Source organism: Phacochoerus africanus, chromosome 9 (genome assembly GCF_016906955.1).
Source record: "Phacochoerus africanus isolate WHEZ1 chromosome 9, ROS_Pafr_v1, whole genome shotgun sequence".
Taxonomy (NCBI): Eukaryota; Metazoa; Chordata; class Mammalia; order Artiodactyla; family Suidae; genus Phacochoerus; species Phacochoerus africanus.
The window spans coordinates 56415406-56426600 of record NC_062552.1 but is presented as its reverse complement, the minus strand read 5'-3'; the positions used below and the strand labels follow the sequence as shown (position 1 = coordinate 56426600).

Here is an 11195-nt window from a genome sequence, read left to right as displayed (position 1 = left end):
CAGTTTGTTGCATCCGCCTGGAGTAACTTCCTTTCAGCATCCCTCCCATTCACCACCACCAGGGAAGGGCGCATCTAGGGCCAGCCTGCCTCAGAGGAGGAACAAGTTACTGTGCCTCTGGCCTCTGCGCCCCACTGCCAGTCCCTACCCAAGTCCACGGACCTGGCTGCAGTATGCCCTGAGGCCTCCTTATACAAACTGGAAAGGAAGATTCAAGAAAAGTGAAGAATGTGCTTCAGGTCCCCACAGGTAAAGGCAGCTCCAAACCTACGTACTGGACTTCCAGGTCCCTGACCTCGCTTCCTTTAGCCTCCTGGGCTGGGCCAACACTCGGACAGCGCGGACCACTGGCACGGGAAGAAGGCCTGCGTGTCTGGGTCAGGTGCCCATGCGCGGGCCCAGGTGGGACCAACCTGGCGCAGCCAACGGGCCCCGCACCTTCGCGCCCTCCGTTGGTTCAAAGGGTCAAGCCCCGCCCCCTCCAGGCCCCGAGCCCGCTTTGAAGTGCTGATGCGGCCTGGAAGGGGCCACTTCACACCTCGCGGTCGGGATAAAGCGGTCGCCCGCCGCCAGTCCCCAGACACGCCGCCGCTGCCATGGCCCAGTCCCTCTGCCCGCCGCTCTCAGAGTCCTGGGTCCTCTCCGCGGGCTGGGGCCCAGCTCGGCCGCCGCCGACCGCCGACAGGGACTGCGGTTGCTCCCCTGCCTCGTCCCCGGACTCCTGGTGCAGCGCCCCGGCCAGCAGTCCTGTGCCCAGTCCCGGGAGGCCCTTCGCCCGCGAGGCCCTCCGCGCCCAGCCTGCGGGGAGGCGCGGCGCGCGGGGCGGTCGCCTGGGCAGCGGGCAGCGGCAGAGCGCCAGCGAACGCGAGAAGCTGCGCATGCGCACGCTCGCCCGCGCGCTGCACCAGCTGCGCCGCTTTCTGCCGCCCTCCGTGGCGCCCGCCGGACAGAGCCTGACCAAGATCGAGACGCTGCGCCTGGCCATCCGCTACATCGGCCACCTGTCGGCCGTGCTGGGCCTCAGCGAGGAGAGCCTGCAGCGCGAGCGCCGGCGACGCGGCGACGTGGTGCTGCCCCGGGGCTGCCCGCGGTGCCCCGACGGCGGCCCCGCGCAGGCGCAGACGCAGACGCAAGCCGGCGGCCTGGGCCGCAGCTCAGCCGCCGGTGCTCCGACGTCTTGGGGGTCTCCGCCTGACTGCCCGGGAGCCCTTGCTACGTGCGACCCGCCGCAGCTCTACGACGAAGCTGCGTGCCCGGAAGGGCCGGCGATGGAGCCAGACCCCTCCTCTCCGGTTAGTACCGCCTTCCTCGCGCGGGATTCCTCCGGTCTCGGCGCCGTCGTGGGTGGCGCCACCTATCGTCTTGCGCTCCCGGCGCGTACTGCGGGGACTGGCCCCTGTGCGGCCCCCGCACCACCAGTCTAGGAAGCTCGAGCGCCGCTGGGAGGGAGAGGACACGCAGGTGACACGGTCCCGCTCTTTGCCAGAGGTGCCCCAAGAGTGTGCGCTCTCCAGCGCGGACGCTGACGCTCAGAGGCCAAAGCTGAGAGCCCTGTTGTTTCCTCTCTCCCCGCAGCTCCTTCCCGGCGACGTACTGGCCCTGCTGGAGACCTGGATGCCCCTCTCGCCACTGGAGTGGCCGCCGGCCTGAGCAGTTGACGTGACGGTGGAATATTGGCCCCCTGTTCCATTAGCACCGACGCCTTTTTGGCCTCCGCGCCTTCGAAGCCGTCCCTTTCTAGACTCCCTTTCCTGGAAGAGGGCAAGGGCATTGCTGAAAGTAAGGGCCTGACCCCATCTAGGACGGACTCCCCCACTCCTCCCAGAATGGAGGGCCCCAGAGGGTAAACACTTTGAGGCAAGCAGGAGGCTCTGCCTAGTATGTATTTATTTATTTGTGAATAAACTTTGTGCTGGTGTCAGTTGGCAACTTCCTTTTCCTGTACAGGGACACAAAGCCCCTTTCACCTTCTCCAAAGAACATAGGAGAGTTGGGAGGGTTTGTCGCAATCTTCAGCCCCAAAGGACACACCCTTCGTTCTTGCCCCCGGCCTTGGCTTAGCATCTTCTGTTCCCAGTGGGGCAGCTTGAAGGGGGCGGAGCTTCAAGTGAGAAAGAGGCAGCGTGGAATCTGACCGTCTTTTCTTTGAACCTGGTGAGGAGCTGGATGAAACCAAGTATCTCTGTAGAAAATACATTTCCATTATCACATACTTACCGTGCACCAGGTCCATTTCACATTCTTTTTCAATACCTAAGTAATCATTTAATTTTATTTTTAAAGCATTTTTTATTTCCCCAATTTAAAAAAATATGTTAAAGCATTTTTTTGTTGTTATTTCCCCAACTAGTCATTTTACAGAAGGATAAATCAAGGATCAGCACTCGAGTCTAGATGTGACTTCAGAATACAAGCTCTCAGCTTTGGTAGGATTTTGCCAGCTCCATTCATTCTGGGGCCTGAGGGGACACCAGCTCCACGGGTGCATTGCATGTGTCCCAAGTCCTTATTCCCTTTGTGCTGGAGCATCATGGCCTGGACCCTGGGGTGTTCCATCTCCCTTCACTCTGGTTTCTCTTCCATGTTGTTTAGAGACATAAAATAATATCAATGAGTCAGTCCTGGGTGTATGTTACTGTGACCTCTCAGAGGTCTAGGGTGAGGTGAGAGGTCCATCCAGTTGTGTCCAGATCCACACAGCTGACCTGGAGCCAGGACAAGCTGCCACACCCCTGTCTATATGGGCTTGGATTCAGATTAGGGAAGCACTGTGTGGCGAAGCAGCTTAGTCAGAGGGGCTGGTGAGCAGTCAAGGCTGGGGAGTGCAGTGGGGCGAAGGAGTGTAGCCTTTCTGCCCAAGGTTCCCTCAGCCATCTATGGATACTCAGTTCTTCCCCTCTGCCTCTCTTAAACATATTGGAAATACTGACTTTAATCATTTTTATAAGGGCTTGAGATACAATTCGCTTACCATAAAATTCACCCTTTTAGAGTACATAATACAGTGGTTTTCGTAGATTCATGCAGTCATGTAACCATCACCGCTGTCTACTTTTTTTTTTTTTTTTGTCTTTTGTTGTTGTTGCTATTTCTTGGGCCGCTCCGGCGGCATGTGGAGGTTCCCAGGCTAGGGGTTGAATCGGAGCTGTAGCCACCGGCCTACGCCAGAGCCACAGCAACGCGGGATCCGAGCCGCGTCTGCAACCTACACCACAGCTCACGGCAACGCCGGATCGTTAACCCACTGAGCAAGGGCAGGGACCGAACCCGCAACCTCATGGTTCCTAGTTGGATTCGTTAACCACTGCGCCACGACGGGAACTCCACCGCTCTCTACTTTTGACAGGTTACAAGACACCCCGTCACCATTAGCAGTGACTCATTATTCCATTTCCCCACCGCAGCCTGCACTTCTGCTTTCTATCTCTATAGATTTACCTGTTCTGGACATTTCCGAGGAATGAAATCATATGAGGTCTTTTGTGTCTGTCTTGTTTCAGGACTTCATTTCTTTTTATGGCCCAATAATATTCCCTTGTATGGATGTACTACAGTTTCTTTATCCATTGCTATTGATAGGTTTGTTTTTGAAACCACTTGGGAGATCATTTCCAGTGCTCTGGCTCAGGCCAGGAGGGGCAGTAATTCCGAGTGGGACGGGGGCAGGGGGTGTCACTGTGTGTGACTCAGCAGTCCAGGCGCCCCCTGGGCAGCATTTGGCTGCAGCGGCCCGGCGGCGGGGCGGGGCCTCACACCTTCGCTGACCCGCCCCCTTTCCCGCGCCTCCACCCCCAACGCGCTCCACCCTCCCAGAGCCTTAAAGGGCTGAGCGGGAAGCCTTTTCCAGGACCCCGCCCAGTTTAGAAAATCTGTTTGCATGGCAAAGGCCCGGTGGTTTAGGACAGGGTATTAAAGTTATTAGCAAGTCTTTTCGTAGATAAGTGGGGCTCATCGGCCGGCCCCCTCCCCTGCGGAGAGCCTCGCCTAGCTCTCGGAGCCCAGGAGTGGCCTACAGTTTATTAGCACCTGGGTGTGAATTTTCATTAACACGTTCGCGTTAATAAGCGAGAGGCCTGGAGGTGGGCAGGGGGTGCCTCCTGCCGCTCCCGCACCGCCTCCCTCTTCCTGGACTGGCCCCCCCCCACACCCACCGGCGGAGGACCGTAAGCAGCGTCCAGGTAGGTGAGCCCCGGCCAGCGCTGCCCCGCGGTTCTCGGGCGACCTGGGAGGTAGCCCCCAGCGGGCTAGGCCGTCGTGACGACGGGGATTAAGGCTAACCCACCCGCGCGGAGATTCGGGAGCGGCGTTAGGATGGGGACCCGGCTGTGACTCCAGAGCCTGGGTGCTCCCCCGTGGATGCACTGCCTTTGTGACAGCCGAACGGCTCACCCGGGCCGGGCCAGGCGCTCCGGGCGCAGGGCTGCTGGAGGTGGGGGCGGCGAGGGAGTGGGTTGTGCTCCGGGCGTCGGCTGGCCTGCAGGTCCCGCCCGCGCCCTGGTCGCCGCTGCTCTTTGGTGCCACCCTCCTTCCCCAAAGAGCTGCCCTGGTGGCCCTGCGGGTCAGAACCCACGTGGTGGAGAAACTGGCGCGTATGGAGCGGCCACATGGGCCAAGACTGTCTTTAGGGCTTTAAATTCGCCAACTGATTTCAAGTCATTTTAGCCTTAGAGCCACAGGTGAGGCCGGCAGGTGGTGCTTACACCTTTTTACCGGTCAGGACACAGAAAAAAGTCAAGGAATTTTTTACAAAGCTAATCCTCGGCTCTTGGGGTGGGGACAACAGTGGATGGTGGTTGGCAAATCCGGTCTTTGTCATAGCTTAGCCGGCAAGTGTGCACGTGTTGCAGTGTGTGTGTGTGTGTGTGTGTGTGTGTGTGTGTGTGTGAAATAGAGCTCGCTGGAGTTCCAGTTGTGGCTCAGTGGAAAGGAAGCTAACTAGCATCCATGAGGACGCAGGTTCGATCCCTGGCCCCACTCAGTGGGCTAAGGATCTGGCATTGCCCTGAGCTGTGCTGTAGGTCGCAGATGAGGCTGGGATCTGGTGTTGCTGTGGCATAGGCCGGCGGCTATAGCTCCAGCTCAAGCCCCAGCCTGGGAACCTCCATATGCCGTGGGTGCAGCCCTGAAAAAACAAAAAAGAAAAAGAAATAAAGCTCTCAAAGCACTGGGGTCATAATATGAACCCAGGGGTGGAGGAAAGGGGTGGTGAGCCTGAGTTGTCTGGATGGGCGGATGGCAGACCATCCACTGAGTGGGACTGGAGAGCTAGGCTCAGCCTTGGGTGGAGGGGAGGGACTCCTGGAGGAGGGCCAGGGTTGCTAAATGCAAGGTCAACCAGAGAGGCACATGGATGCCCTAGGATTCCGGGACACCCCTATCTGGAGAGCCAAAGTGGCACAAGCCCCTTTCACTGTGAAGCCCCTTCTTATCCCGGGGTGAGGCCGAGGCCACTCTGTCCACCTCTCCCTGCCCACTTCCCCCAGCTGCACAATGCCTCCTAAACTTTGCACCCCAGGCGCGCCCTTGCCTCCCCCTGGACCCAGCTTCCCTAGCTCCAACACTCCCTGAGATGACCCAGGGTTCTTGGTGCTTCCCAGCGTCCCTTTCTCCCAGGGGGCCAGTGTCTCTTTGGGGACCACTGAGCCCAGGGATAGAGCCCTGGGTCCCAGTTCTCTTTGTCCATCTTCTGGCACTTTCCCCACCCTGATTCCTTCTCCTTCATCCCTCTTGTATGACTTGGTATATAAGGCTCCCTGTGACTGTCCCCGCTCTCCACTTCCCTTCCCCCCACAAACACTAGGAAATGAGGAGGTGGCCTGGTGTTGGCAGTACATGACTTCGGAACAGTGGACAGGGCACCTCCATTGCCTTGGCCTGCTTGGCACCCTTGTGGTGTGCCATTTTCTTTTCTCCAGACAGCTCTCCCTTCCTTGGTTTGAGTGGCCATGACTTCCAGGCGCCTCCAGGGATGGGCACATTCACAACCCTGCCTAGTCATCATGGTGAGTGGTTCAGGGATGTGACCACGTGCAGGCCGGGGAGGAGCAGGCTCAGGACTTTTCTGGAGCCGTGGAGTAAGGAACACTCACTATGGGTGCTGTTGGTGGTCATGTTGCTGTCCAAGCAGGGGGCCTACCTGAAAAGAGAATCAAAACTGAGAAGTGGGAGTTCCCATCATAGCTCAGTGGTAACAAACCTGACTAGTATCCATGAGGCTGCAGGTTCGATCCCTGACCTCGCTCAGTGGGTTAAGGATCTGGTGTTGCGGTGAGCTGTGATGTAGGTTATAGATGCAGCTTGGATCCCATGTTGCTGTGGCTGTGGTGTAGACCAGCAGCTGCAGCTCCAGTTTGACCCCTAGCCTGGGAACGTCCACAAGCCACAGGTGCGGCCCTAAAAAGAAAAAAACAAAACAAACAAACAAAAAAACAAAACCGGAGAAGTGCAGAGAGATTCCTGATGTAATCCAACACCTGGGTTTGGCCATAAGGAAAGCATTACACCTGGACTCTTACATTGCACGAGCCAACCAATTCCTCTTGTTGCAATAGCAAAAGTTGGGTTTCTGACACTGTTGAAAAAGTCCATCAGGATTTGGTACAGGCTGCTCTGAGCTATGTAACCTGAGCCCCGGTTTCCCTCTCTGTGAAGTGGGAATAAAGATAATATCTACATTTCACGAGGTTAAGGCTTAACATGTTAAATACACAAACCACGGCAGAAGTCCCATAAATGTTAGTTCCCCGTTACATTTAGGTAGCGTGTAAGGCCAAGACCATCATCCTAAGTCTTCTTTCCTCATCTCAGAGAGGGCTGCCACCATGCCTACTGTGTAGAGGAAAAGGATTGCTGCAAAAAATTATTTATGCTGCTGTGTTTTTATTCCCTTGGTATGGAGGGCAAGGGGCAGTGTCTTAGTTGGGTACCCCTTCATCCAGCGGACATTCAGCTAGTCAGCATCAGTGCCATGATGGAGGTGTCATGCCACAAGGAGCATACGGGACCCAGGGGAGGAGGCGCCACCCAGCCACAGCCACAACACCGCCAGCCGCTGGCCTTGGTGGGCTGTTTATCCAGGGGAGGGTTCGGATGTGTTAACCACCTGCAGTTCTCAAACACACCACATGGTGTCCTCAGAGAGGCAGGCATAGCCTGCACCCAGTTTTCCTAGGAAGGGCAGTTTCTAGAAAAGAAAAAGCACCTCTCTGCCCCCGGCCTGTGCCTCCAAGCCCCCCAGCTTCCTCTAGGGTTCCCAGGCCATCAAGCAAGAGGCAGTAATGGCACAGTTCCTGCCTGCCTCCTCACTTGCTCCTCCTCTGCCTTTCATACCTGTGTGACCTCAGGCAGTCACCCAACTACTCTGAGCCTCAGCCTTTGCAAAGTGTTTCCATAAATTTATGAGACAGCAGGAGTTCCCATTGTGGCTCAGTGGTAATGAGCCTGACTAGTAACCATGAGGGTGTGGGTTGGACCCCTGGCCTTGCTCAGTAGGTTAAGGATCCAGCGTTTCCACAAGCTGTGGTGTAGGTCACAGATGCAGCTCAGATCCTGCATTGCTGTGGCTGTGGTGTAGGCTGGCAGCTGCGGTTCTGATTCAACCCCTGGCCTGGGAACTTCCATATGCTGCACCTGCGGCCCTTAAAAAAAAAGGTTATGAGAAGAAGTGGTGGGGAGAAGAGGGGCCATGTGGGAGCTGGGGTGGACTGAGTGTCTTGCTCATTTGGGCAGAGTGGCTCCTGGGTCTATGAGGTGAGTGGCCCTCACAAGCCCTGGGATCTGGACTGGGCAGAAAGGAAGGATCACTATCGCAACTTTGGAGTCTGGAAACATCGTCACTGTTTATTTAGGTGATACATCTACCCACCCGAGGGCTCTGACAAGCAGCTTAGTGGTTGAAGGCCCCCGGATTGTGCCTGTCCCCTTGCAGGCTCTGCAGAGGTCAGACTGCAAGTCTGGGCCCTTTGGCCTCCTGAGCTGAAGCCCTTTGTGACCACGTCTCTGGGCCTCAGGGTGTCCCAGGACAAGGATCCGCCTGCTGCCAGCCTTTTCAGAGGACAGAAGCGCAGTCACTTCTTGAGGTTCTCTCTTTGGAGAAGCAAGGAATACCTCCGGAGCCGGGTCCAGTGCTCCTGCTCTTTCACCTTGTTATTCGCCAGCTTCTTAAGCCTGGGGGCCACACAGTTGGAGATAAGAGGAACCTGCTTTGTGCCACGTTCATGCCCCCTCCCAGTTCCCAGGGCCCCAGGGCAGGACCCTGACCACCCTGGGCTGATATGAGAAAGTCTCCAAATGACATATCTGCTTCCTGTCAATGTTCTCAGGGCTCGGCCTGGTGCACAGAAGGCACTGGAATCAGCCTTCCTGAAGGAACCGTAGGCCTAGCATTCGAAACTAGCAACTTTACGGGCGGTAGGAGGCATGGGAGTTTACGAACTAAAAGTCTATTTGCAGGACCAAAGTTCAATATATCAGAATGCCAGTGGTTCCTTTTTCCTGCCCCCCTGCTGCCCTGCAGCATATGGAGTTCCTAGGCCAGGGGATCAGTTCAGAGCCACAGTTGTGACCTACACCACAGCTGCAGCAGTGCCAGATCCTTTAACCCACTGTGCCAGGGCCAGGATTGAATATGCGACCTGGTGATGCAAAGACACCACCAATCCTATTGCGCCACAGCGGGAACTCTCAATGGTTAGAGTTAACAAGCATTCCTTGAGCATCTATTCGTGACTGGTCCTGGTGGAAAGATCAAAGTTTCTGCCTTGGCTGCCTGATGATAGCAAAGTTAAAAAGCTTAAATGGGAGGAGGCACACTTTTGGGGGAAAAACAACGGCTGCAGCTTTGGGTTTGTTTGGTGGCTCTGCCTGTGGGACAGCCACGGGAGATGCGTCTGGTACTCAGTGCATTAAAATATATATTTTTTTAAACTTAAGAAAGTAATCTATGCTTTGCTTAAAGAAAAACCAAGGGATCCAAGTGGATATACAACTACAAATAACCCTTCCCATCTTAGGTCCTTATTTTCTGTTCCCAAAGCAACTATAATTCACTGCTCCTTGTAAATCCTTGAAAGCTGTTCACGCACACACAGCATAGATGCGCATATAGTCTTTCTCTTTTTAAACTTAAATGGGAGTGTGCAACACACAGCTCTTTTTGTACTGAGAATATAACCTAGCGGTTGCTTCTGAGCAACACTCAGATCTGCCTCCTCTCTTTCCCAGTTGATGACACTTGGGGTGTCCAGTCCCAAATGCGGCATCTTTGCCTGTGCGTGGGTGCAGGTGGGCCAGGACCGGGGGCCAGGGCCGGGTGGAAGTGAATGGTTTAGAAGCTTAGGCCTTGGGCCAGCACTGCTTGTGAGCAAACCTAGCTCCTTCACTTATAAACAGGTGACCTTGGACAGGTGATCTGACCTCTGTCAGCCACAACTTCCTCGCTGTACAGTGAGGATGATAACAATCATAGTCAGAAACAAGATAATGCCCAGGAAGCACTCAGCATAGTGCCTGGCACACAGTAGGCGCTCAGTAAAGGTTAATTGTCATAATGCTGCTGCTAAGTAGAAGTGAGGCGTTCTCTTGTGGATGTGCGTCGTCACTGCAGCTGTTTGGGTCGCTGCTCTGGCACGGGTTTGATCCCTGGCCCTGGAACTTCTGCATGCTGTGGGCAGGCCCCTCCCCCCCCCCCAAAAAAAAGTGGAAGTGAAATTGTTGAGGGGAGGGCTCAGTACAGTGTGGGATCCCTGAGCGACCACCTAGGAGGCAGCCAATCGAATGTACATAACAAAAAAGGTGCTCTACCTCCTTATTTCCAAATTAAAATAGTTTTGTTTGTTTGTTTGTTTGCCTTTTAGGGCCACACCCATGGCATATGGAGGTTCCCAGGCTAGGGGTCCAATCGGAGCTACACCACAGCCATGGCAACGCAGGATCTGAGCCTAGTCTGCGACCTACACCACAGTTCACAGCAACACCGGATCCTCAACCCACTGAGCAAGGCTGGGGATCGCATCTGAAACCTCATGGTTCCTAGTCGGATTCGTTTCTGCTGCGCCACGATGGGAACTTCTCCAAATTAAATCATAATGAACTATCAATTTTTGTCCCTTGTTTCTGGCCATACGTGGAAGGGACGAGGTCGTGGAGTGGATCCTCTTGTCTCTGGGATGCCAGCGGGCACAAATGTCCCAGTGCAAATGTGCCTACCCCGTGACCCTGAAAGCCTGCCTCAAAGAATTTATCCTGAGGAAGTTCCCGTCGTGGCACAGCAGAAATGAATCTGACTGGGAACCATGAGGCTTCGGGTTCGATCCCCGGCCTCACTCAGTGGGTTAAGGATCCGGCGTTGCCATGAGCTGTAGTGTAGGTCACAGACGCGGCTCGGATCCCGTGTTGCTGTGGCTGTGGTGTAGGCCGGTGGCTACAGCTCTGATTAGATCCCTAGCCTGGGAACCTCCCTATGCCACAGGTACAGCCCTAAAAAGGACAGAAAGACAAAAAAAAAAAAAATTTATCCTGAGGCAGTATTAAGGTAAACAAAAATGACTGCGGGAGGACCTTGGGCTGGGAGGGTGGTGCCAGCGTAATTTCCACAGTGAGTCTGCAGGGGACTGAGGAGCAAATGGGAGAAGCAGACATGGGGTGAGGGGGGTGTGGACTGTGACTGCTGGGAGCCGGGCTCTGGGTGGGGGAGAGAGAAGCTGGCTGCAGAACTGGGAAGGCGTCCTTGTTTTCTCCCACGGGAATATGGCGGGGACACATGCCCAGTGGAATTAGGACAATGGAGGGAAGAGTGTGCCATCCAGCTGGATGAGATGGTCTTGGTGTCCTGGGGGAGGAGATGGCCTGAGACCTCAGTGTAGGAGGAACCATGAGCCTTGGGTACAAGCAGGGTGCCTCCTCTCTGAATCAGGGGGCAGGCAGGGCTTGGGAGTGGGAGGTGGCCCAGGAGACCTGGGTGAGAGGGCAGCCAAGGGACTGGTGTGCTCTGGGAGGTGGGGGGGTGAGGTCATCACCAACGGCCGGGGCAGAGGTGGTGGGAGCAGGTGGCAGTTGGGTGGGGCACCCTCCAGCAGTCAGTGTCCAGGACCCTGAGGGCCGGCGGAGGGTGCCCTGACGGTCGCCAGCCCCCTGGGGAAAGTCCTCCTTGGAGGCTGAGACACCCTCCCTCCACCATCAGCAAAGCAAGGGTTTCC

General features: G+C 55.9%; 2 protein-coding genes across 2 annotated transcripts in view; one reads left to right on the top strand and one right to left on the bottom strand.

The window, feature by feature from the left end:
* The first annotated feature begins 527 nt into the window (after nucleotides 1-527).
* MESP1 (mesoderm posterior bHLH transcription factor 1) lies at nucleotides 528-1921 on the top strand. Its single transcript, XM_047797313.1, has 2 exons — nucleotides 528-1292; nucleotides 1576-1921. Exons 1-2 carry the CDS (start codon nucleotides 597-599, stop codon nucleotides 1648-1650), a joined length of 771 nt encoding a protein of 256 aa, XP_047653269.1. The 5' UTR covers nucleotides 528-596; the 3' UTR covers nucleotides 1651-1921.
* A 5897-nt stretch (nucleotides 1922-7818) lies between these two features.
* Nucleotides 7819-11195, bottom strand: part of WDR93 (WD repeat domain 93) — a 47387-nt gene continuing 44010 nt past the window's right edge. The window contains exon 16 of the mRNA XM_047797149.1: nucleotides 7819-8166. Coding sequence (XP_047653105.1) covers nucleotides 8067-8166 — 100 coding nt within the window. The 3' untranslated portion in view covers nucleotides 7819-8066. The remainder of the gene's footprint in view (nucleotides 8167-11195) is intronic.

Excerpts from the sequence above, each read along its gene's own strand:
- MESP1 (XM_047797313.1), top strand. The coding sequence starts at position 597 with ATGGCCCAGTCCCTCTGCCCGCCGCTCTCAGAGTCCTGGGTCCTCTCC. Across the intron at positions 1,293-1,575 it reads AGCCAGACCCCTCCTCTCCG|CTCCTTCCCGGCGACGTACT; the intron begins GTTAGTACCGCC and ends CTCTCCCCGCAG.